The sequence below is a fragment of the Arachis duranensis genome, chromosome 5, assembly GCF_000817695.3.
Source record: "Arachis duranensis cultivar V14167 chromosome 5, aradu.V14167.gnm2.J7QH, whole genome shotgun sequence".
In the NCBI taxonomy this organism is placed as follows: domain Eukaryota; kingdom Viridiplantae; phylum Streptophyta; class Magnoliopsida; order Fabales; family Fabaceae; genus Arachis; species Arachis duranensis.
In genome coordinates, this window is record NC_029776.3 from 981,842 (window position 1) to 1,004,187 (window position 22,346).

Sequence of the window (22,346 nt, forward strand, 5' to 3'; positions counted from 1 at the left end):
GTGATTTTTATGTCTAAATTAATATGTGTATAACTGTATATTGCTAACATACTCATGAATTTGCGTATGTTAGCACATCCCTTAATTTAATATATTATATGATTCGTAATTTACATAAAAAAAAACAACCACAAATTAACTAACTAGCTATAACCTTACTTATTATATGTATGTGGTAAATTAAAGGAGTTTAAATCTACGAGGAGAGTTTGATTGCTATATATGAATAAGTTTGATTATTCATATATTGTGATTTTATTAAAATAATACATGTCAATGTAAAACATTTTGGCTAATTTAGAAAATCGAATATATATATCATCGTATTCAATTTTTTTTTTTTTGGGTTTGATTATATATATAAACAAAGCGAGTGATTAATATTAATTCATATAGAAGACTACTCTATCTGGTGGTTTGTGCCTCATAAAGAATTCCTGTTAAAAATTAAAATTTTTAAGCACGTATAATATTTCCCTTTTTTTTGTGTGTACATAATCAATTTTTAGGGTCCTTCCATATAGTTACATGGGTGGCATATTGGTCCGCTTGGCATAAAGTTGAAGTTACGTTACTGAATGATAACGAGTTATCAAATTCAGGGGCCACACTTAGATATATCATATATGGTTATCATTTCCTCATACTCAAGAGAATCAAAATTAAAACCATATCCCCCCCCCCCCCCCCCCCCCCCCCCCCCCCCCCCCCCCCCCCCCCCCCCCCCCCCCCCCCCCCCCCCCCCCCCCCCCCCCCCCCCCCCCCCCCCCCCCCCAAAAAAAAAATAAAAGGATTTTTATTAAAAAAAAATACTTCAACCGTGGACTATATTAATTATTGATTATTTGATCTACCAGCGAAGACAGGAGTGAAGAGTAATGGAAGCAGCAGTGAGAATGACAATTTTATTTTTGGGATGTTTATGTTTGTCATTATATTTGATTTGGTTTGATAATTTCTATTCTAGTTAAAGCAATATGAGTATGAGGATATGGTGTGTGAATTAGAGGAAACACGTATAACGCATGTTATTTTATAGGGCATAAGAGGACAAGACCTGTAATTAATTATCAAGCATGTGCTTGCTCAGAGGAATTGTGTGGCATCGTATTTTAATTTGGTGCAATTTCGGAGACATCCCTAATTATAATAAGTTGAAGAAATGTCACTGAAATTGCTCGTCATAACTAGAGTGGCAAATCTCCCTGACACGTGGGCATTTTTGCAGCTATTATTTCAAATAATCTTGCTACGCGTTATCAACAGTATTTTTGATAATTTTTGTCAATTCTTATTTATAATTGTATTTAATGAAAGTATTTTGTGAACATGTCTAATAAAAATATTTTTTTATAGTTGTATTTAATAAAAATGTCTTTATAAATATATTTTTTAAATGTATAACTTTATATATGTGTTTAAAATATAATAATTAATTATTATTGATAATAAATTGATAGATAATATATTGATACTCTATATTTTTCCTATTCCAAATGAAAATTTAGAGATAAAATTTTTTTTGCAAAAAAAGATATGAAAGAAGAAATTTTTCTAAGACAATTGCTAGAACTCTAGCGAAGATCTCCATCTCATCCTCAATGATTTTCGAATAATATAAATTTATTTAATTATTCTTAATATTTTAGATATTATTATAAATATTTTAATAATTTTATTTATTATATATTTTTTAAATTTTATTTTATTTTTTTATATTATGTCGTATTCTTTTATTTTTTAAGATTTGGATGTTAAACATTAATTAATTTATTATTTTAGAATTTTGATAAGATATACTTATGTGTTGTTTCAATGTATTTTATGTTTTATTAGAAATTTTTATAAAAATATAGAGAGATAAAAAATGAGAATTTCTCTAGAGATTAAAAAAAAAACAAAAAATGAGAAATGAGGCTCGGTTATTCCCTACTATAGATATTAGAACGGGGATAGAGAAAATTTTAAAGTTTGGAGACGGAAAATAATGTTTGACTAATATTTTTTAAGAAATGATTTTGAGTATTACTCTTAAAATTAAATACAAGCAATCCACAATGTTATGCCTTTCCTCTAGGTCTTACCGATTCATTTTCAAAAGTTTTATTTTATATGTAAGAAGCTAAATAGTGGTTGAATGCATTATATATTTAATTTGGAGCAAGAAAATAAGTTATTATCATTAGCATGCTCTTAATGAACGTTAACACGCGATACTTCTAAGTAGTAGTGTATTGTTCTATATTTCTATTAGATTAATTTTAGGTTGGTCTAATTCTGAACCATGTGAAAACAATCACACACATGAGGACACTATTATACCCCAAACAAAATCTTAAAAACCTAGATAACGACCGAAAATTCAGTTAATGAACATATTTATTAACTATGTCATTTCTTTGCTACACTAATTATTTGATTTATTTCACAAAAATAGGGGAGGGACCTGCCAAAACATGATGTAGGGCAACTAGCCCAATCTTATTTTGGGCTTTGTTTATTTAAACTCGAAGGGATGCGCCTATGGAAGCCCAACATATTGGAAGTAGGAGGGCCCAAGTTTTGTTTGAACAAGAAAGGTATTAATGGATAGAGCGCAGTTTGGTAAGCCCAAGCCTCCAAATAATATACTGCCAAAAAAATCCAAATCCAAATGATGAGAAAATAATAAGTAACGCTGCCCTGACCGAAAAAAAAAAAAGATATACAACGTAAAGCTGAATTTCTGCAATTTTTTCTTCTTTTTCACGATATACCTTGTCCCGATCGTTTAATTACTAATTCGTATATTAAAATTCCATTTTTTTTAAAACAAAAGAGGTCAACACATTAAAATGGAACAAACAGAATCAAACAACCAAAATAAATAGGCAATTTTAAAAAAGTAACAAAAAAAAAAAACCATATCATTTCCGACAAAATTATCAACAACACGAGGAGCGTACACCTCTCCGGTTGCGTAATTAAGCATGGTCATGTTAATGATTTCTTCTACACTTTTGTTTTTATTATGAAATATTTTTTTATTCTTTTCCATCCAAATGTTCTAGACGATCACACGAAGCACCTCAACCATGGCTTTTAATCTTCTTTTCACGCGACTCTTAGAAAATGGTCCTTCATCAACCCCGGAAAAGACCATAGTTGGCCAAACTCCATGAACAGGCCCGTAATCATTTTGTCCCTAATATGTTGCTCCTTAATTTGTATCTGGTATAAATTCTTTCATGGTCCATGGACCTCCTCTAGTAGGTAGCATTTGCGTAGATTATTATAAGAACAGAATACCTTCTTTCACACCGGCACTCTTTCTTTATAAAACGCCACCACCACTCAAATAAAAATGCAGTGTTACGAACCATAGCATCGTCAACTCCCAACCCACCTAACTTTTTCGGGACCTGCACTAATTCTCATCTCACTAAAGCCATATCATTCATCCCATCCTCCTTGCTCCATAGAAATCTTCTCTATAAAGAAATCAATTTCTCAACAACAACATTCGACATCTTATATAAGCTCAAATAATACATTAGCAAGCTATTTAAAACTGATTTGATAAGCACCAACTTTCCAACTTTGTTTAGCACCTTAACTTTTCAGAGGTTTAATTTCTCTTCTACCTTATCGATTATAGGCTTTCAAGTCTTTACCAACCTTGGATTAGCTTCTAAGAGGATTCCAATATATTTAATTAGGAGGGTATCCTCCTTACAACCCCACAAGCTACACATACGTTGTGCCCACTGTTCTTCACAATTGATTAGAATCAAACTGGACTTATCAAAATTAATACCAAGCCTTGATATCAACTCGAACCAGCGCAACAGCTGCTTGCAATTCTTCACAGTCTCCTTTTCTGGTGGGCAAAACAGGATAGCGTCATTTGCAAACTGAAGATGTGACAACTCCACACTGTCTCGACTAACCACCAGAGGAGAGATACGACCGTTCCTGACTGCCTCACTAACCATTCTATGCAGAACATTCACAACCAACACAAACAATAAAGGAGAAAGCGAGTCACATTGTCTCAAGCCCTTTCCATTTTGAATGGTTTAGATGGCAAACCATTAATCAAGACCGACATGGAAGCTGCGGTCACACACTTCATAACCTACGTCCTCCACCTGCGTCCAACCCCGATCTTTTGCAGCATAATATCTATAAAACTCCACTTGACCATGTCATATGTTTTTTGGAAATCTAGCTTGATTATGATTGCCTCTTTTTTTCTCATTTTAAGCCAATATACTGTTTTACACGTTATGAGGGCCCCATTATGAATTTTTCTACCATTCACAAAAGCACTTTGAGTCTCCCTTATTGATCCTAGCATTACTATTCTCATCATCTTAACTAACACCTTCGAAATAACCTTATACACATATCCAACCATATTAATAGGTCTCGAGTCTTTAATCTCTTTCGCACCAATGAATTTCGTTGCCAGTGCCACCCAAGTTATAGTAGAATCCGTTGGTAACCTAGATGTATGAGAGAACCCCATCACAGCTGCCGTGAATTCAGACCCAATCTCATCCCAGCACCTCTTAATGAAATTCAAGTTGTATCCATCACAACCTAGCACCTTAGATGATGTACAATCTCACACTACCTCTATAATCTCCTCAACTGATGGCATCACCTCCAAGGTCATAGAGTCTTCCTCGTCTATCCTGTTCACCAGACCATTTATGAACCCCAACGTAGGAGAAACTTTCTGATGATATAACTCTTTATAAAATCCTCGAATAGTTATTTTTATTATAATTTGGTTCCTTACCAGTCGCCATTAACTACCAGAGTGTCAATGATTAATCCTCCTTCTTGTCGACGCTATATTGTGGAAATATCTTGTGTTTTTTTTTCATATCCTTTGCTTGTTGAGATCGAGGCATCTGCTTCCAGTGAACTTTTTTCCTCACATACCACCTCTCATAGCAAGTAACCAACGCCTTTCGTCTAACCTCCATAGTTTCATCATACACTCCATTACCTACCATATCATCAACCCTCTTGATTTCTTCCTTAAACTTCTAAATCTTCTTGTCCATCTCACCAAAGTTGTCCTTATGTCATCTCCCCAAAGGAGTTGTCAATGTCTTCAATTTATATGTGAACTGCATCTTCCCTAAACCTCTTCATTCCTCCTTAACCATTTCTAAGAAAATTTTCATGTGTAAACCACGAATTAAGGCTACAGAAAGGTCTAGGACCTCCCCTCATTCTTTTATCTTCCATTATTATAGGGCAATGATGTGACAAACCCCTTGATCCGCCTCTTAACCGAATCTCAGAAAACTATTCCAGTCATTTCACACTAATCATGGTTGATCTATCAATATGACTGGATGAGCGGCCTCGAAACAGTGAGCGGCAAATTCACTAAGTGCATATCTTGTATCCAAGTCTTGAATTCTTTCGTAGACAGCAGTAAAGTAGCAGTATCTTTTCGTTTCTTTACATGCACTATCTCATTAAAGTCTCTCATAAAACTGCAAGGAACCTGACACAATTCAGCTATATAACTCAATTCTTCTTACACATAGTTCTTCTCTTTTCTATATGCACACCATAAATCAAGTAAAAAGCACAGTTGAAACTATTCTTTAACAAGACTTCTTCAATATACAACCATCTTTATCTCTTATAGTAATTATTCATTTAAAAAAAAATATCTCATTTCATATCATCAACAGTCTATCGAATGTACCATCAGATTAGAACTATTTTAAAAATTTATCGCTAATTAATGAGTTGCTGTACATACTAGATAGAATTCGAATTTATGATATTTGTTTAAACAAATTAACGAGATAATTATTAAACTAATCCAATTTAAGTGGCCGAATTTGCAATTTTGACTGGTAGTTTGGTTGGGTATTACCGAAGTTAGTTATGAGGAGCGAATGAACAATAAAAAATAATATTATCAGCTATCAAAAGAAAAGAGAAACTAGAACTGTAAGTTGACCTTTTGATTATAAGCAATGTGTTATTGAAAGAGTAAACGCAAAGTATATGTAAAGGTCCAAGATCCAAAACGAAGGTGGTGTACTAGGTAATCTAGTTTGGTAATATAGTAAGCCTATGGTCTAATCAGCAACGACTCTAATGATGTAAATGCAACTCAAACCAACTTCAAATCACAGGCGACAAGAGATGAATAAATAAATAGGCCGATAATAAAATAAGAAAATGATAATCTAATTATTCTTAAATTAAAATAGTAGGATTTATATATGATAAAATTATAAATTTAACATTCACTTTTTCATTTTACACGATTATTTTTCAAAATTTATATATTTCAAGACTCTTGTGGTGTTGGTCAGGGACAGCAACCAGTCAACCACTTAGGAAAAGCCCAAACTCGACATCCCAACACCCATTTTCCATTACGCCATCCTGCATGGCTTTCTCTTTCATAATTTTTGTCAACACTTAACCTTTTTTTTTTGTTTGGAGATATGATAGATTGTGTTTGTTTACATAGATAAAACATTGAGACAGTAACACTGAGATACAAAATCGTGTTTGGCAAAAGAAACATAGATAAAGATAATGTGTACAGAGACGTTGAATTAGTATATTTTGTGTCTATCTTAACAGGAAAAACAGGAAAACACTGACAAAGACATACTTTATTTTTTATTTTTTCTTTTATTATTCTTGTTAGTTTTTTATAATTATATTTTTTATTGTTATATTTTTCATTTCAAATTTTTTAAATGAAAAAATAAGAATAAATTAAATTTTGATAATTTATTCTAGTTTATCACCAAACAAAATACAAAAACATAAAATTGTGTCTGTGTCCATCAATTTCTTATCATATTTTCAGTGTCTTATCCTATCATATTCTTAAAAACAAACGCAGCCATAAAAACATGATTATTTTACTATTGATTAGTCATATTAATAATTAATTTTTGTGATTGATTTTGATATTTTATATTTATAAGTTTATTTTACTAAATGAGATATTTACAAGAAAAAAAATTAATGAGTGAATAGAAAAGAATTTTAAAATAAAAAAGGAAATTTATTTTTATTTTGAAAAATGGAAATATAGGAGAGACAATAATAGATGGAATAGAAATTTTGCCATTTACAGGCACTTCTCTAGTTTGGTGATTTGATTTTGGTGTGTTTGTGAGGAGGAGGAGGGTGCTTCTGTTCTAAACCAAGCACACCACCCCCTTCAAACCCCATTTCCCATTTCCCATAAATAACCAAACTTTCTTCAATACCCATTTCCCCATTTCCCCCTTTCTCCATTCCCCACCTCCTTTCATTTCATTCTTCCTCCTTTCTTCTCCAATGGCTTCCGAAGGCTTCACCGACAAGAATGCAGTGTTCCGTAAACTCAAGTCCAAGCCCGAAAACAAGGTCCCTCATTCCTCCCCCAACTCCTTTTCATTCTTCATTTTGTGTTTTTTGAGATTTGGGGTATTCAGATTCAGATCTGGTAACTCTTGTGTATTTGTGTGCGTGTTTTTGTTTGATCTGTTACTTTCAGATGTGTTTTGATTGCAATGCTAAGAACCCAACTTGGGCCTCCGTTACCTACGGGATCTTCCTCTGCATCGATTGCTCCGCTACTCACCGGAGTCTTGGTGTGCACATCAGCTTCGTCAGGCAAGTTATCTTGGTTTTGTTTAATTCTTGTTCGTGTGGTGTAGTGGCTGTTCTCTTGTGTTGGGATTTTGGGCTGGCGCAAGCTGCATTGGCTAGAAGAACTTGGAGCTGAATGTGTTTTTGTTTTTGTTTTTTCATTAATAATATTATATATATGAGGTAAACTTGTTAATGGATGTGCAAATTGTGGGGTATGCATGTTGCTACCTTTTAAAACTCAAGGAGATGCGCCAATTGGTTTTTTAACAATTGACCAGCTGAAGAAATTGTGATTGTGCTCCTAAGTGTGGCATCAGAGTCCTAGACTTGGTAATGGGAAGATTATTATGTGATTTGTGGTATATGTGGGTTTATTAGAAGGTAGTTACAAGGTTTTATTGTTGACCAATAATGAAGATGTCAATCTCATTGTGCATTAGCCAATTAGGTAGTGGGTCTCCAGGTTGATGCTCTGCTTGCAGCAACTGGTTGACTTGGATGCAAATCAAGTGTTCCTTTGTTGGTAGGCGATCTATAATCCCATTGTAAATCTTTATCCTTTAGGCTTTTCGTTTCCAAAACATTGGGCTTTTAGTAGATCCATGTTTCCCTTGCGGAATTAGTAAATTGGGGTGGTTAGTTCTGTGCAATGAAAGGCATGGTGGGGGCAAATAGTGGATGTCGGTATATGGCTGCATGTGTTCCTGGTTTTTGCAACTAGTTGGCATGCCTCATTTAATGGAATCATGATGAATCGGTATTTGGCAAGCTTTTTTATGTGATTTGGAAATATTTCCATATTATTATTGTTTGTTCAAATTTGATATTCATTGAATTTAGAATTCTGAGGTTAGCATTTCTGATTTTTTTTCCCTTTTCTCGTGTTGCCTTTCCTCATTATTGAATGGATGGGTATTATTTTCTTAGGTTCCTCAAGTTGTCATGTGAAATGAGAATCTAGATTCTTGAGTGGAGAGACTAAATTGACAATTGACACTAAATGAAGTCAAACTGGAACAATCAAAACTTATGTTTACCTATAATGAGTAGACAAATTTTTAAGAGGAGATTATTCCCATCCACGTCTTCAATTCTGAGTTTCACCCCAGTCAATTCCCCTCTTCTCTTTTTAGTTGGTTGTTTGTTTTGTTAAATATATTCTATTAAAAGGGAGGGTGAAGCACAATAGAAGGATAGGAGAGATAAATGAATCTCTTGTGAATTAAATGTGCTTTCTTTTTGCATATAGATCTACAAATTTAGACTCATGGAGTCCTGAACAGCTAAAAATGATGAGCTTTGGAGGAAACAATCGTGCACAGGTTTTCTTTAAGCAGCATGGATGGACTGATGGTGGTAAAATAGAGGCCAAGTATACGTCAAGAGCTGCAGAGTTATATAAACAACTTCTTTCTAAGGAAGTTGCTAAGAGTATGGCTGAGGAAGCAGGTTCATCGTCATCACCTGTTGATTCTCACTCTTCCCAAGCACCTAATGGACTTCCTGAAATAAAGACTAATGGATTACCAAAGGAAAAGAATCTAGGAAAGCCTGAAATTCCTGAGAAAACCACTTCACCAAGAGCTTCACATACAGTGGTCTCCAGCACTGTCAAGAAGCCTATTGGTACCAAAAAACCTGGCAAGACTAGTGGACTTGGTGCCCGGAAGCTCACAACAAAGGTATGCAAATATATGCGTGGGCATGGGGCATGTGTGTATACTCATTTTTTAGTGGCGGTTGATCATTTTTTAGAAAATTGATTATTTATGAATTATTATTATGAAATGCAGCCAAGTGAGTCTCTTTATGACCAGAAGCCTGAAGAACCACCTGCTCCAGTACCCACCTCAACAAAAAGCAATTTTCCTGCCGGGCCATCAACATCTCGGTTTGAGTATGTAGAACATGTCCAATCACCTGAGATGAATTCTGGAGGTGTGGCTACAAATATGCATGGACATGTTGCTCCACCAAAGTCATCAAGCTTCTTTGCAGACTTCGGGATGGACAATGGTTTTCCTAGGAAATCTGGGCCAAGTCCAACTAAAGTGCAAGTAAGCTCCATACCTAAAATTTTTTATCCGTATGGAAAATCGGCTTACTTACATATTTAACATGTTTTTCTGCACTTTTTTTTTAAATTTTCCGATTTCTCTTAAGTTAAACACACTATTAATATTTTTTTTCTCCTTCCTCATATATAAAACTCAACCACTTTAACTAGATACTAGGTACATACTGAGGATTTGATTGATTAGCTGTGTTTTATAAGTGTCTATGGACGTAAAATACTGAGACACCAAGGTAGAGAGCAGAAAAGTTGTATCTTTGTTCTTATCTCCCCATCTCTAAATAGATATTTGTCTCCTTGTGTATGAATTTTGTCCTGGGACAATTACCTAACAGAGCCTTTTTGTACTAAACTAACCTTTTGTCACATCACGTTCATTGAATTTTGTGCTCAGCGTTAGTTTTTGTGTAAACTTTTGCAACACTTCTACAACGCTCTTAGTATAACCTACTTTTAGGTGAGAGACTTTATCTTCAGTGAAATTAATTTTTAATGTCCTCATTAACCATTTAGTTTTGAGTTGTTTTGGAAATGAAGGTATTGCTAACTATTTATAAATTGTGTATGTTAAACTTGTGTCCAAGAAAAATATTAACGATGAGTGTAGATTGAAGTTTGCTGTGTTGATAGATGGTACACCTAGTATTATACTCAGCCAAATGTTCGGCTATGTTTTTCATGTTTCTTTAACACATTTATCATTTTAGCTTCCACATCTTAACGTCTGAAAATTAATTTTTTTTATCTTCATATTGCTCACTTCTTTATCATGTGTCCAAATATGTGTTGACTTTATTTAACTATTGTCTCAACTGACTTCTTTAACTATAGCTTCATCTGTAAAATATGTATCTCAGCTTCTTCTTTGATGGATTTATGTCATGTTGATTCATATTCTGTTTTGATGCCTGTCCTTTATCAGATTCAAGAATCTGACGAAGCAAGAAAGAAGTTCTCAAATGCTAAATCTATTTCTTCCTCCCAATTTTTTGGAGATCAGAACAAAGCTGCAGACGTGGCTACTCAAGCTACTTTGTCAAAGTTTTCAGTATGTATCTTTTCCATTAATGAATTACTCGTAATTTTCTGAATATACACATTTAGGTAGATAATAATAAGACATGCACCTTGTAGACACAATTGTGTTCTAGGGAGCACAGTTTTCTTTTCAATTTCTTTCTGGCCATTGCAATTATAGTTCTCCATTCCGTTTTTGTAGGCACGAAATCATTAGTCAGATAAAAACAAGGCAGGACAGAAAATAATTTCTCAGCAGCCTCTTGCTAAAACTTTCCACTGTTTTTAGTGTTGAAATCCCTCGCCCAAGTGTAAATTGAATAAGTTGGAATCCATGTGTTTGTGTTTTATGTTCAATTAGTTAAGCCATTTGCTATCAATACTGAGAAGCAAGGCATCAAGTTAATACATGGAAATGATGGATTTTGACATGTAGTACTAGAAACCCTTATCATGTCATAAAAAGGACAACAATGGCTAACTAAGAGGCCTGAATAGCTTTTATGCTTTGTCAAAGTGCATTATTGTTTAATATAGTTAAGATGAGGTTTTACTTCTCCCATGGATTATCAAATTCTTAACCTGATATTTTTTAGGAGATATTTACTTCTGCTTTTTGAATTTTGGTACACTAATAATATAAAAGGGTGTAACACTGTTATCCAATCATATATTAACATTGGCAAATTCAATATCTTATATTATCCCTTCAAAACCGGGGCCTTTAAAAGTTGATGTTTGACAGAGTTCATCGTCTTCTATTTTCAGGGTTCATCTGCCATCTCCAGTGCTGATCTTTTTGGCGACTCATCAGACAGCTCCATTGATCTTGCTGCCAGTGACCTCATCAACCGACTATCTTTCCAGGTATGCTTTTGGATTTAGAAACTTGACTATTTTCATGTCCCCGATTTCATGTTGCTCATGACTTGTAAGTTGGTTGGGGGAGTTAGTTACCATATAAGTATGGGTAGAAGAGATTTGTTTGCATGATTGATCATTTTGAGAGTTGTCTCTCGACTCTCGGAGCTCTAACTCTTCCATAGACGCTCTTTACTTGTATTTCCCCCAATGTATAGGGTTCCTCGCACATTGCTACGGATTTCAAGCCTTTTAAATGGATATATTACTCTCTTTTGTTTTACAGGCACAACAGGATATCTCTTCCCTTAAAAACATTGCTGGTGAGACTGGGAAGAAGCTAAGCTCCTTGGCCAATACATTGATGACAGATCTTCAGGACCGGATACTCTAAAAACTGTATGTTTTTGTATCAATGCAAAAAACTCCTTCAACTCTGCAACTTCTGCTTCGAATGTAATTCAAGAGTGCAATTTATACAATTCTTTGCGATACAAAAATAAGATATTAATTTTCAGGGTTGTGCTAGATTGTTGTTTATATTTTGTATCACATGTATTATTATTTGATGATATTGTGTTAGATGTTTCTTTTTTTTTTTTTTGGGTTAGTCAAGTTTATGCCTCTTTGTAATGAACTCAACAGTGTCATATTGTATCAATTTGAAAATGACACTCCTTTACTTTTGTAACAAGATTCCCTTCATGTTCATTGTGTAATGTACCAACTTTTGGTTCTCCAAATAACATTATTGTTTGTCAATAGTTGACACAGTTAAATAATTATGAGAAGTTTATGCAGTTGATTAGAGAATTATGCATGACAGTAAGTGATTAGTAACTTGGACCGAGACAAGGTTTGCCTGTTGAGTGTTTATAAGATATTAATTTTTATCTCTGTTCATTGTTAACCATTAGTTTGACAAGATTGGGTTAATGCAATTGGGCATAATTTGTATATAGATAACTAAATATATTAGATTTAGATGTAAAAATATTGTCGACTTATTAGGTTTATTTTTAGCCTGGACCTTATTAGTTATTAGAGTATGGAGATAGTAATTTAATTTGTAATGTTGTTTGTTTTAAAATGAATTTAATAATTTAATAATCATGTTATTTGTATTTAAAAATTGAATTATTGAAATATACATGTTAGAATATAAAATACATATTAAAATTAGGGGTGTCCATGGATCGGATCCGATCCGTATATCCGCGGTATTTATCCGAATCAAATCCGAAAATTGCGGATATGGATCCGATCTGCAAGGCTTTCGGATCGGATTGCGGATTTTGTGTTGGTATCCGCATATCCGCGTATCCGCAAAATTAAAGAAATAAATAAATAAATATTCTTTTTATGTTTTATTTCAATTAATAATTATCATATATGTTATATTATTTTAATTTATTATTTAAAAAAAGTATGTTTAATATTATTTTAAGAGTAAACATATTTAAAAGAATAGAAAAAATGAATTTTATTGATATTTTTTTAATAAAAATAAGCATTTAAAAATATTTTTGTGTTTTGCGGATATATCCGATATCCGATCCGATCCGATCCGCAAATGTGCAGATCGGATCCAACCTTAAAAGCTGCGGATATTGGATCCGATCCGATTCAATGATTTTAATGCGGATCGGATCGAATTTTTGGCCATATCCGATCCGCCGTCCGCGGACACCCCTAATTAAAATTGTGTAAAATAATATAATTATAGATAAATAAATGATTGATTTAGTAGTTATCTTTTATGTGTAAATAATGTTTTTGTTTTAAGCAATCCAGCAATTTATATTTTAAAACAGAAATGTCTGAATTAGGACTAAATAAATTACTTTAAATTTAAAACGGTAGAATGTATTTATCTTTCAATTCACATATTTAAATGTATTTATCTTTATTTAAAATATAAGAATTATTTATCTTTCATTAAACTACTGTATTTTTTTGGTTTAACAAACATGTCAAATATCTTATATTTTGGATATCTATCTAAATACAATATTTAATTAGCTTTTAATTCGTATATTTGTAACATGTATCATTGAAAAAGAAAACAAATCCTATCTTTGCTAAAAAAAAATATATCAAATATCTTATATTTTGGATATCTATCTAAATACTAAATATTTAATTAGCTTTCAATTTACATATTTGTAGTATGTATCATTGAAAAAGAAAACAGTAAATTAAAATTTAAATGCTTATCTTACCATCATCACTGATCCAAAAGACAAAAAATTCATCTTATCTCCATCATCGCATAAGGTAATTTTAATTTTTAAGTGGCTTCATCATTAAGTCACTTTATTGTAAGAGAGGATTACTATTAATAGAAGATTATTAGTAATGAGGTGAGATCAGTGAAATACAGAAGGGCCAAGTGTCGGTGAGAAACAAAGAAAGGGCGCGAGGTCCTTTTCACTGAAAATTTTTGGTTCCACAACGACAAACCCTTTTTCCCTCTCTTTTCAAACCCTCGTTTCCCTCCTTTCTCCAAAACCCTAACCCCCAAAAATTTCATCCATTTTCTCCCCGTTAACTTAAAATTCCTTCCATCCCACCAAAATTTTCCCTCGAAATTTCACTCTTCGCCGTTCCAAAACCTTCAAATCTTGATGCCTCTCTTTTTCTTTGGTTTCATTCCCTCCATCTGTGTTTTGAAACCCTAAACTCCTAATTCTTGCTCCTAATTACGCAATCAGCATGTGTGTCTTACTCCCTGCACCCGCTGAGCCCCGGCGGGACGAGATGGACGCTCTTTTGGAACCACCGAGTACTCTTTCCAGAACCCTAGATTCCGCACAATTGGTTCCTCCGTTCCCTAATCCGAACGACTCCTTCTCCGTAGAAACCCTAGCCTCCGACAACGCTCGTCCGTCGGCCGAGGCGGCGACACCTGCCACCGGCGATGATATCTATTCCGCCATTATAGGTAAGGAGGATCCGCTCGAGGATCTGGACCCGTCTTCCTCGTTTCGCATCTTTGACGACGATTTGTCTTCGTCGTTCACGGCGGCGCCGGCGCCGTTGTCGTCTTCGAAAGATTCCGATTCTTGGCTGTTCTCTGGAGACGCTGGTGATGAGCCTTCGATGAACGAGGACTCTGGTTCCGCAGTTGTACCTTCTAGAGTGGTACGTTCAAATTTTATTTTATTTCTTAAAATCCGTTAGATAATGTTTTTGTTACTTTTTCTTTACGTTTTTGTTGATTTGTTCGTTGAACAGGGAGCGGGGCTTTGGAATCTTGGTAACACATGCTTTCTAAATGCGATTGTGCAGTGCTTTACGCACACAGTGCCGCTAGTCCAGGGTCTTCGATCATGCATTCATTCTGCACCTTGCGACGGTTAGTTAATAATTGCCCTTATTTGGATTTGATAATGCTATTTATTCTTTGTACTTGTTTGGTGTCTTAGCCTATTCAGCAAAACAGGGTGTGGCAGTAGGAATTTTGGATATGGTTAGATGCAAATATGGTTTATTTATTACTTTATTTTGCTGTTAAATATTTTATAATTAGGCAGCAGTTTTAATGTGGTCTGATGTTTCTATCTTTTTCATATGCTAATTGAAGCTTTTGTTTATTGAAATTGGAAAATTCAGGTGATGGTGATAGGTTTTGCGTTATTTGTGCCCTCCGTGAGCAGATTGAAAGCTCCTTAGGAGCTTCAGGAGGAGTTCTTTCACCTTCAAAGCTTGTTGATAATTTGAACCGTATCCTTCTGTCTTATTACACTTGTTGGGACATAGTATACTAACTTGCATATCTACTGTGGGCCAGTCAGTTGTAGCAAGTTTTGAATGGAAAAGTTGAGAGCTGTTAGTAGTGGGTGTTATGTAATTGGTTCATTAGATTGAGCCTTAGATTATTGTAATTTTTATTGCCTTTTCCCTTTTCTTTTGGTATGTTATCCATAACCATGTTACAGATTTTTCATCCATGTTTAGAAGATACCAGCAGGAGGATGCCCATGAATTTATGCAGTGTGTCTTAGATAAGCTTGAAATGTGTTTTAAAGATTTGAAAAAGAATAGTACGAGTTTTGAAGATGATAATCTAGTAGAGAAAGTATTTGGAGGTCGATCCCTTAGTAAGGTATGTTGGAATATGCTCACATTGCATAACTGGTTTTTGGCTCCTTTAATGGTTTAGTCTTCTAGACTGGTGTAGATTGTTATGTTGCTCATTCTTATGATTTCTTGGTATTTTGTGTTTCAGCTGCGTTGCTGTAACTGTGGCCATTCTTCTGACACTTATGAACCACTGATTGACCTGAGTTTGGAGATAGATAATGTAGATACACTTTCAAGTGCTCTGGAGTCATTCACTAAGGTGGAGAACATTGATGCTAAGTTTAAATGTGATAGCTGCAAGGAAGAAGTGTCAATGGAGAAGCAAATTATGCTGGATCAGACTCCTTCAATTGCAACTTTTCATTTAAAGAGATTTAAGACAGATGGGACCTATGTTGAAAAGATTGATAAGCATGTAAATTTCCCACTGGAGTTGGACTTACAGCCTTACACCATTTCTCATCAAAACAATAATGTAAGTTTTGCTGTTTCCCCACTTACATTCTATTATATATTTTTCTGTGGTATTTTAGTATATTGTTTCCACTGTTGATTCCTTGTTCTGACTCCTTTTCATGGTAATAGGTGCCATTGAAATATGAACTGTATGCAGTTGTTGTGCATATTGGGTTTTCGTCTACTTCAGGACATTACTTTTCCTTTGTTCGCTCTGCACCAGATACATGGCATAAGTTGGATGATTCAAAGGTAGCAGCATTTTAAGAACTTATTCCCTCTAGATGAACTTTTTTATATTATAAATATATGATTGATGACAATTACTAGCAATCTCTTCCCAAAGTTTATTGTGATTTGAAATGATTAATTGGTTGCTATTAATGTTGTCCGAGTGGGTTAACAGTTAGTCTACACGATTATGGAGTCTTAAATATTGTGCATGACAGTGTATTATGTTCTCTGAAGCAAAGTCTATTACATAGTGCATATACAACAATTATTTTATAGCATTTCTTTTTCTGTGGTATTGGTTATATAGATATTTGGGCACTCCAAATTTCAAAAATTGATTTTGCTAATTTAATAGAAATACTCCTTCAGGTCACTATGGTCTCAGAAGAATCTGTCTTGTCTGAAGAGGCATACATACTGTTTTATGCGAGACAGGGTACACCATGGCTTTCAAGTATTATGGAACTAATGCCGTGCACAGGTCCAAATACTTTGAATACATCTCCAAAGTCTGTTCTAGATATCATTGACAACAAATATACAGCAAATCCTGTTATAACTGCAAATACTGAAGGGAGCAAGGTTAGTGAACCTGGCAAATTTTTGGAGCAGCAATTTCATTATTCTTGTCAAAAAAGACACGAGTTGCACGAGATCAATGATGTTGGGGATACTTCTCATGACTGCAAGCAATCTCCTCCTAGGCCAAATTGTGTTGGTTTTAGTGGCTCTAATGTTTCCCTTAATACCCAAATGCCACTTCCAAATAATGCCATCCCGAATATTGGTGGTTCATCTTTCAATGGAAATTCACCTACTGATGGTAGTCCTGATAAAAACAAGCACAGCGGGGAAGCTGTTGACATTGCTGTGAATGACAGTTTTCATCCCTTAACACCACCCAGCTCACCTCTATATACTCCAGGTAATTTGTTTTATTTCTAATGATTCTTTTAGCATTATTATACATATACAATTCAGTGAATTTGATATTTTGGTTTGTTTGTATTAACATTATTTAGTTGAGCATTTCAGATCAGAGTTACTATATTCCACGTGATCATTTGAAGTCAGAGAATCGCATCAGATGTAAAAGATCATTAAATACACTAGTGTTGGATTCTGAGAGACAAGAAGCTCTGAAATGTGTTAAGAAGATGTCTGGTTCAAGGAAAGAAGCATTGCTGCAGTTTGTTAGTCCAATCAGTGAACCCTCCAACAAAAGGAAAAGGAAGATTGATTCTTCACTGTGTAAGAAACGCAGCTCTCATAGTGCTTCCTCAAAATCAAACCATTTGCGCCCCGTGGCTGCAGGAATTTCTCGGTGAATACTCTGGCTTTTGGCATTTTGAGGATGTACTTAATTTTTTTTCCTTCCTTTTTTTTGGTGTAAAACCCTGAGGGTTCTTGTTATGCTGAAACTAAGCCAATACATTCGATGGAAAATGTATAGATAAACATCCGGATGTAAGAAACATCGTTCATTCGTTTGTATTGGTTTTCTCTGTTTTGCAATTCAGCTCAGTGATCCAGTGCTAATTCAATAATGGGTGAATGAAACCACATTAAGGGAAGAGCACAACTAGTGAATGTTGGCATCTGTAATTTAAACGTGCTTATAAATCTTTGTATATTTTGAAGTCGACTCCAATTTTCAAGGAGGATTGTTTTTGGAAGAATATCTCTGGTTCTTTCCAAAAATAATGACCCTGTCTTGTTTGTTTCGCAATTCATAGTGGGTTGCTTGTTTGTTTTTATTTTTTAAATAAACTTGCATTTCTAGTGAATTATGTCATGCTTGTCTTCTAATTTAAAATTGAACAAGAACTGTTGATTGCATGGTTTAAAATGGTGCATAATTTCTTCCAAAATTCTTCTGTTGGTGATAATAAACCAAATCTTTAATATTTATTAAGCTACAATTACAAATTGTTATGATGATTATCAACTTGCTGACTGTATCCTTAAAACTAAGTTAAACTAATTCCCCATACTAAATACTGATACAAATTCTTAGAATTTTTTTTAAGGGATATTATTTATTGTTGATATATTAAAGATGAAATCATTTATTGTTTACTAGTTTGCTAACGCTATGATTTGGACTTTGATTATGTATTGAACTCCAGAATTCTGGTGATCTTGTTGCTGTGGCAGAAATTGCAACTTTGGACATCGGTTATCTTCGCTGGCTTTGGGACTCCCCCTTCTTGGACATCCAACTCCTCATGTTCTCTTCACTCGTTATTATTTAATATTAGGCAAATTCTCAAGTGACTTTGATTTTAACGCGGAAATGATTATATTTTAAGGTAAATATCAAATATTATATTTTTTTTAAATTAAATATTAACTTTTAATTTTTTTTAACAAATTAGACAGCAATTACCTTAGAATTATATTATCGTTTTTGGCATTTAACTAAAATTTGAATAGAGGCTGATACAAGGATTTAGCTGCATGTGTCTAAGTTCTAACATGCGTTTTCATTTTCTTTTTAAAAAAGAAATTGTCAAATTAGTATGTATTTTTGTTAATATTAGATGCGAGAATAAAACCAATAAGGTAAATTTTACTATACCTTTTCAATTTTAAAGAGTAGCTTACCCTTTCTTACATGTCATAATATTAGTGGTTGAATTAGATTAATTTATCATGTTTAAATTTAACCTTTTATTTAATTTAAATTTTGATAATTCAACTAATTAACTATGGTATTTTTTTATAATTTATAAAAATTATTAAAAAAATTTATTTTTTCTCAAACTACATATTTATTAATCATTTTTAACAAAAATCTCAAAAGATAAAAAAATATAAAAAAGTTCTAGAGACATTAAAAATTTTTAAAATATTATATCTTACAAAATAACCTCTTCATATATAATATTTTGTACTTACTAAAAAATCTTCGATTACAATAAAACGAAGATATTTGGGTGAAACACGAAAATATTTTGGTGTATTTAAAAAAATTTTAGATGTATTTTTATGCTAATAAATTCTGCATAATTCAGAACTCATCTTCTTTCTTCTCTTCATCTTCTGTTGCTTTTTCTTCATATTCTTATTTCATATTTTCATAATTCTTTTCGGAAAGAAAAAATCAAAGAAGAAAAAAATACATAATATTGCAAAATCAAAAGAAAAATGAGGAGAAATACGACGATGAAGATAAAATACGCGAAGAAAGATGAGGAGAAACACAAAGAAAGAGAAGAAGGAAGAAGAGGAGGAGGAGGAGAAACGCGAAGAAAAAATGACAGTTATGATTTTCATCGAGGAAGAAGAAGAGTCGTTCATAATGATAAATGAGTGCTAGGGATGTGCATGGCCCGGCCCGACCCGGTCCCGAACACTTTAGGGGCTAATTTGGTGTGATTTCACCGGGTTTAGGGTCGGGTAAGGGTCTCAAAAATAGACCCGGTCATTATTTCGGGTCGGGTCCGGACCATAACTCGGGTTGCCCGAAATCGGCCCGGTAGCCTAGTCATCATATACAATTAATATTTTGTGTTTTTAGTGATGGATGATGGCTATTCTTATGTGGAATTTAAGTATTGTAAACCTTAATATTTTGTGTTATTAGTTATTATAAGACTATAAGTTAACGTTTTATGTTTAAAATGTATAAGATTTTAGACTAATTAATGCATAATATTGTGTTATTTGTATTGATTTAAATATTTGGTGTTATTAGACAATATTAGTATTGATTATGGTTATGCTTTAATTTTAGAGAAGAGTTGGTTCTTGTTACATTTTTCTAAGTGAATTTTACCATGTCAAATAATGGTTGGAGTATTAAAAATTTGGATATTTTTACATGTTAGCTTCTTATCAAGGTAATATAATGTTAATGGCCTGATTTTCACCCGGTTTTTATCCGATATAATCGTGGTCCAAAAGTATATTGGTTTCATCGGGTTTAGGGTCGGGTTCGGGTCTAATAAATAGATTCGGTATATATTTTGGGTCGGGTCTGGGTCACATTAAACCCGATTTTACCCGACCCATGTACACCTCTAATGAGCGTTTTGAAAATGCGATGCGCATGTTAACACATTTTTGTAAATGAGCGTAATTTTTGTTGGGTTTGACTCAACTTATAAAATTTGTAAATAAAAAAACTTGTTGGGTTTGGCCCAACTTATAAAACTTGTAAATAAAAAAATTTGTACGTACGTAACCGAAAAAATTATACCATAGTTAGTTATAGACTTATAGTTAATTTATCAAAATTTAAATTAAATAAAAAATTAAATTTAACCATGACAAATCAATCTAATTCAACCATTAATATTGTAACATGTAATAAAAAGTATGTTATCATTTAAAATTAGAAGAGTATGGTAGAATTTACCAATAAATAAATATATAAAAGGAACAAATATTTTTGCTTCATATAATTCAATAATTGATAATCTGGCAGTTGTAATGGTTTAATATAATTATGATTGTGATTATTATGATACTCTTACTAATATTAAATACATCATGCTTAATGTATGTGGATAGATCAAAGGAGATACTTTCATCTTTAGAATTTCTTAGGGAATATAATAACCACCATGACCACCCCCACTTCCACCGCCTCCTCCATAACCACTACCATGTGCACCGCCTGCCCCATAACTACCACCTCCACCAGAGCCACCACCAGCTCCGCCACCATAAGCACCACCACCATATGCTCCACCGCCTCCACCAGCTCCGCCACCACTTCCATAGCCACCTCCATGTGCTCCTCCAGCACCACCGTACCCTACACCACCCCCACCACCACTTCCGCCACCTCCTCCATAGACAATGCCATGTTCTCCACCAGCACCACCATATCCTCCACCGGATCCACCACCTGAACCGCCTCCATAACCAATGCCATGCTCTCCACCAGCACCACCACCATAGCCTCCCCCTGATCCTCCTCCTTCACCACCCCCATAACCACCTGCACCATGGTCTCCACCAGCACCATAACCTCCTCCAGACCCTCCGCCGCCCCCGCTCCCATAACCACTATCGTGTTCCTCACCTGCACCACCATATCCTCCACCAGCTCCTCCTCCAGAACCATATCCTCCCCCATGAGCTCCACCTGCACCATACCCAGCTCCACCACCACCACCACTACCACCACCTCCTCCATATCCATGTTCTGCACCGCCACCATAACCACCACCGGCCCCACCTCCTTCTCCTCCTCCGTATCCACCACCTGGCTGTCCCTCATATTCACCACCACTGCCATATACAATACCATGATCACCCCCAGCACCATACCCAGCTCCGCCTCCTCCACCACCACCATGTCCACCACCAGCACCACCATATCCTACTCCTCCACCTTCTCCACCACCACTCCCACCTCCATAACCAACAACACCAGCATGATCCCCACCAAGTCCATAACCACCACCACCACCGGAGCCGCCACCACTCCCACCTCCAATGCCATCAAAAGTGAGCAAAACCCTACTTGTGGCAGAGCATATCCCAAGAGCCAAGAGTAGTAAGAAAACAAGAGTGTGAAGTGTTTTGTTTACAGTAGCCATAATGTAATAATATTCCGAAAAGCGTTGGTTGAATTGAAAATGGAGAAGGTGAAAAGGGTATTTATAGTGATTGGAAGAAGCTAAGGCGCGTTGAGAGCAAATCACTCTGCACATGCCTTCACAACATAGTGGATCCTTGTCCCCACTTTGTGCCAACATTCTCAACCCACATCCTATTCAATACATATTCATAATTTTCTCTTTATTAATTACTCACAATTAATGCCATGCCATTGTGTGCTTCTGCTGTACTCCACATTCAAGTCTCAAGTAGCTCTAAAAGCCAAAGCTTTCGCTAAAAATAAGACCTAAAAACCTAACGCAATATATATTCTTGTCCCTTAGCTTCTATGGCAAATTGCCAATACTATGATATATATGTTTCATCATTCACACCGCCAACTACGACTTTCCGCGCTACCCATTTGCTTCTTTCTTAT

The 22,346-nt window shown here is 34.6% G+C and overlaps 3 protein-coding genes across 3 annotated transcripts; 2 read left to right on the plus strand and 1 right to left on the minus strand.

Annotated features, from left to right (window-relative positions):
• The first annotated feature begins 7,103 nt into the window (after positions 1–7,103).
• LOC107487203 (probable ADP-ribosylation factor GTPase-activating protein AGD8) lies at positions 7,104–12,337 on the plus strand. The gene is made up of 7 exons (XM_016107812.3): positions 7,104–7,395; positions 7,526–7,644; positions 8,873–9,305; positions 9,417–9,680; positions 10,620–10,745; positions 11,483–11,581; positions 11,862–12,337. Exons 1-7 carry the CDS (start codon positions 7,327–7,329, stop codon positions 11,967–11,969), a joined length of 1,218 nt encoding a protein of 405 aa, XP_015963298.1. The 5' UTR covers positions 7,104–7,326; the 3' UTR covers positions 11,970–12,337.
• Positions 12,338–13,962: 1,625 nt separating this feature from the next.
• On the plus strand, positions 13,963–17,991 carry LOC107487202 (ubiquitin carboxyl-terminal hydrolase 20). The gene is made up of 8 exons (XM_021141893.2): positions 13,963–14,719; positions 14,813–14,933; positions 15,191–15,301; positions 15,517–15,683; positions 15,807–16,136; positions 16,247–16,369; positions 16,721–17,276; positions 17,387–17,991. Exons 1-8 carry the CDS (start codon positions 14,291–14,293, stop codon positions 17,677–17,679), a joined length of 2,130 nt encoding a protein of 709 aa, XP_020997552.2. The 5' UTR covers positions 13,963–14,290; the 3' UTR covers positions 17,680–17,991.
• A 2,738-nt stretch (positions 17,992–20,729) lies between these two features.
• On the minus strand, positions 20,730–21,950 carry LOC107487200 (glycine-rich cell wall structural protein 1.8). The gene has a single exon (XM_016107810.3). It carries the CDS (start codon positions 21,904–21,906, stop codon positions 20,902–20,904), a length of 1,005 nt encoding a protein of 334 aa, XP_015963296.1. The 5' UTR covers positions 21,907–21,950; the 3' UTR covers positions 20,730–20,901.
• Positions 21,951–22,346: the final 396 nt, after the last annotated feature.